Source organism: Coffea eugenioides, chromosome 1 (assembly GCF_003713205.1).
Source record: "Coffea eugenioides isolate CCC68of chromosome 1, Ceug_1.0, whole genome shotgun sequence".
NCBI classification, from domain to species: Eukaryota; Viridiplantae; Streptophyta; class Magnoliopsida; order Gentianales; family Rubiaceae; genus Coffea; species Coffea eugenioides.
The window spans coordinates 45,701,794-45,705,826 of record NC_040035.1 but is presented as its reverse complement, the minus strand read 5'-3'; the positions used below and the strand labels follow the sequence as shown (position 1 = coordinate 45,705,826).

At 40.1% G+C, this 4,033-nt stretch overlaps 1 protein-coding gene across 1 annotated transcript; it reads left to right on the top strand.

Moving 5' to 3' along the window:
* Positions 1 to 342: 342 nt before the first annotated feature.
* LOC113752067 (pentatricopeptide repeat-containing protein At2g30780-like) lies at positions 343 to 3,746 on the top strand. Its single transcript, XM_027296210.1, has 2 exons — positions 343 to 908; positions 1,510 to 3,746. Exons 1-2 carry the CDS (start codon positions 465 to 467, stop codon positions 2,632 to 2,634), a joined length of 1,569 nt encoding a protein of 522 aa, XP_027152011.1. The 5' UTR covers positions 343 to 464; the 3' UTR covers positions 2,635 to 3,746.
* Positions 3,747 to 4,033: the final 287 nt, after the last annotated feature.

Genomic DNA, 4,033 nt, shown 5'->3' with positions numbered 1-4,033 from the left:
TTTCGGATTAGAAATAGTTAAGTGGTTGAAAGTCTGATACATTTTTCGTGATTAATCATTGCCTATCCGTTTTATGGCAGGGGAGTAGTTTATGGCGTTATTACCTACCCGTTTAGTGATTATGCATTTTATAAACTCTGTGTTAGTTTAGTATTGTCAAAAAAAAAAAAAGGAGTTAACAACTCATGAAAATCTTTCCTTGAAAAAAAAAAAAAAAAAAAAAAAAAACAGTGAACATGAACATTTGGGCCAAAGTTGCAAGAAGCCCAAATAAGTAAGATCCGGGCTTTTCAATTCCCCAAAATTGCAGCAGTGCTCTTTGTCATCCTCTTCTATCGAGAATCATCTGCAGAACGAAGAAGAAACGACGGCGTCTGGCGGACGCAGCCCCACCGAAATCCCAAACACCAGCGAACAACTATGATCAGGATGCGAGGGAAGTCCTGTATTTCCATTGAAGAACTATGAAACGAGCTTGGAAATTATCATCAGACGCAGCCCAAACGAGAGATCGGTTCCTCCAGAGAAGATGCTCGGGCTCCCATAACCCCCCTACAACGAGCCCTTCCTTGAACCCATCATCATGTAAAACCCCTACTTCTGCTTCCAGGTTGCTTCGACAATGTCCGCCCCAGACGCCATCTACCACCTCCCAAATCGTGTGGCCAAACATCGCCCCTTTATTCCTTAACAAATGGCGCAGCCCAGGTGATTCGACCGCCAAACAAGATCAAAGAGACAGGGTCTCAGCATTGAAAGAGGAGTTATTGAAGTACAGCGGCGATGCGGAGAATATTGAGAGAGTTTTGGAAGAAAAAGGGGTGCCTTTGTTTCGGACTTATTATGATGGCTCTGCTGTTATTGAGCTCTTAAAGCAGTTGGCTTCCTCTCCTGATTTAGCCCTTCAGGTCTACCCTTTTCCTTTAACTAACATCTTTCTTTAATGTTGTTTATGCACCTGGGGAACTATGAATATGCCTGTTGGCGTAGTTTTGTCAAATTTTGTTCGTCTCTTTTAATGAATAAACGAAACCAGATGAGGGTCTTATGGCGATACTCCCCGCTAGTTAGATCTATCAGCCATCAAGATGGTTGTTTCTTAGACTTCAATGAATGAGTATGGATAGTGTAATGAAGAGTTCAGTGTTGAATGCTGTCTTATACTTGAAACTTGTGAAATTGTTCCGTTTCAATAGCAAGTCTACACATCCCATAGTACAATAGAGAATCCGGTCCCATCTGAATTTAGTGAAAATGTTTGGACTTGACAAAAAGTCTAGACATCCCACTGCAAATTCCGGAGCCATGAAAACGTGCAGTTCTTACAGAAAGTCTCCACATCTCATTGTCCAATTCAGAATTTGGAGCTGTTTGAATTTAGTGATGAGTCTAATCCACATCTCATTGTACTAGATATTTGCATTCTTTAGTATTAATTCAAGTAATGAATGACAGCTAGACAATAGTGTGTATCTCTGTATCAGTTTTGTGGAATTTCTTTCTTTTTAGATCTTCAATTGGAGAAGGGAGCAATTAGACCATGGTGCACCTATGACGAACGAGGAGTATGCCACGGGCATTACTTTGGCTGGAAGATTGAAGGATGTTGATCTCGCAGCTGAGCTTTTTGCTGAAGCTGCCAACAAAAAACTTAAGGAAACCTCTCTGTACAATGCACTTATGAGTGCTTACATGTACAATGGTTTGGCTGCAAAATGTCAGTTAGTTTTCTGGGATTTGAGGCGGGAAGAAACATGTAAACCAACAATTGTCACATATAACATTCTCATCTCAGTCTTTGGACGGTTGATGCTGGTAGATCACATGGAGGCAACTTTACAAGAGATCAAGGATCTGAATCTCTCCCCTAATTTGAGCACATACAAAAATCTAATTGCTGGATATATTACTGCATGGATGTGGGACAATATGGAAAAGACCTATATGATCATGAAGGCAGATGACGTGAAGCCCGACCTTTCTACCCATTTGCTGATGCTCCGAGGGTATGCGCACTCTGGTGAGTTGAAAAAGATGGAAGAGATTTATGAGCTGGTAAAAGATCATGTGAATAATAAGGAAATTCCCTTGATTAGAACTATGATATGTGCGTACTGCAGGAGTTCTGTTTCAAATAGGGTTAAAAAGATCGAGGAATTGTTGGTGTTGATTCCAGAAAATGATTACAGACCTTGGTTGAATGTGTTACTGATTTGTCTGTATGCAAATGAGGATTCACTGGAGCAAATGGAAAATTTAATTAGTGAGGCATTTGAGCATAATACTGCTGTCAGGACAACTGTAATAATGCGTTGCATAGTTTCAAGTTATTTCCGAAATGATGCAGTGGACAAGCTGGCTAATTTTGTGAAACGCGCAGAAAGTGCTGGCTGGAGACTTTGCCGGTCTCTTTATCACTGCAAAATGGTTATGTACTCATCACAAGGGCGCCTTGCTGAGATGGAGATGGTTGTGGATGAGATGCGCCAAGTGAATGTCTACTTTTCCAAAAAAACGTTTTGGATACTGTACAAGGCCTACTCACAATGGGGTCAAAAGTGTAAACTAAAGCAGGTTTTAGGAATGATGTGCAAACACGGTCATTCTATTCCTTTGAATACATGCAGTTCATAGTGCATCCTTCAATTCAACAGTTTCAGTGTGCTGAAAGAATAATTTTGGTAACTGTATTCTGCAGCTTCCAGTTAGACAGTCGATGTGCCTAAGACACACACCCAGAAGTTCACCAAAGAAAATTCCTTGGTTCCCTAGGTCAGCAACTAGAATTTTAGGTTTCAGTCTAATCTGAAGACTGATTTACTATATACCAGCATTTTAGTTTTTCTCCTTTTTTCTCTCTCTCTCTTTTTTACCTTTTTTCCTTCTTCCGGTACCTCTGTGAAAGTCTGGCCTTCACCTTTTACATTCTAATGCTCATGACTTGACAAATTAGTTTTCTCCAAGACCCATGATTTTGTGGTAAAGTGTTTGTGTATATCAGGTCTAGAGGTAACGGATGTTGTTCAATGTAGAAGGAACAATTGGTAATGTTGTATGTGAATACGTTGGAGTGTCGTGCTACATCGGTGTATAGAAATGTTCTTCAACACATCTGAAACAAGGGGCCGATTTTGCCAAAACAAAGATTGAAGGATATTGTCTAAGTTTAGTATTTTCTACTATAACATTTGGATTTAAATTTTGCTGCCACTCCAATGTCGTGTTTGGTGTCGGTGCCATGAAATGTGTCAGCAACCATGAAATGTGTCAGCAACGAGGTAACGAGATTTGGTTGATGACAGAGTTGTTTTGACTGATGTTTAGTGCGCTTTACTTTTACTGCATCAGAAACATCTGTGGATTAGTGCAATGCATCTTCATTTTACAGTATAGCCTGTTTGATGAGGTGCACAACATAGATGGATGGTGAAGTTTCTAGAATGTAGGACAAACTTTGGGCAGCAATCAGCTGAATGACATGTCAAATTTTGGTTTTGCATACTCCTGCAAGGTGGCAATTAGCCAAATATGGGGGCAGGATGACAACCATTCCCGAAGGTTCATGGACTTGATTTGCCAAATCTTTAAATTTGAAAAAAAAAATTGTAAGTTTCAGATCATGCGGTGTACATGATGTACATCGCCATGTATTGGGGACACAAATAGGTGTTCTATGCTTATATGTTGTGTTCAAACAAAAGTGATTGACATTGTTGAACAAACAACTCACAATTTGTTCATATGGATATAGCTGTCCCTGCCCTTGACCCCAATTGCCCTTTCTTTTCTGTTGGAAGGTTGATTTGCAAGGGAAGCTAAACTCCTGCATTCTTACTTTTTGGGGACGTATGAATGATTGTGTTTATTTTGTCATATACATAATTGACTCTGCAGTCTGATTTATATCCGCCATATGATGACTGCCTATTTCAAAATAAAATATATGGAATCACACCATTGTACTTGCGATGCGACTAGGGTGGCAATCGGTCCAAATCGGGTTGGCAGGTCGGGTTGAAATCCGCGTATAACA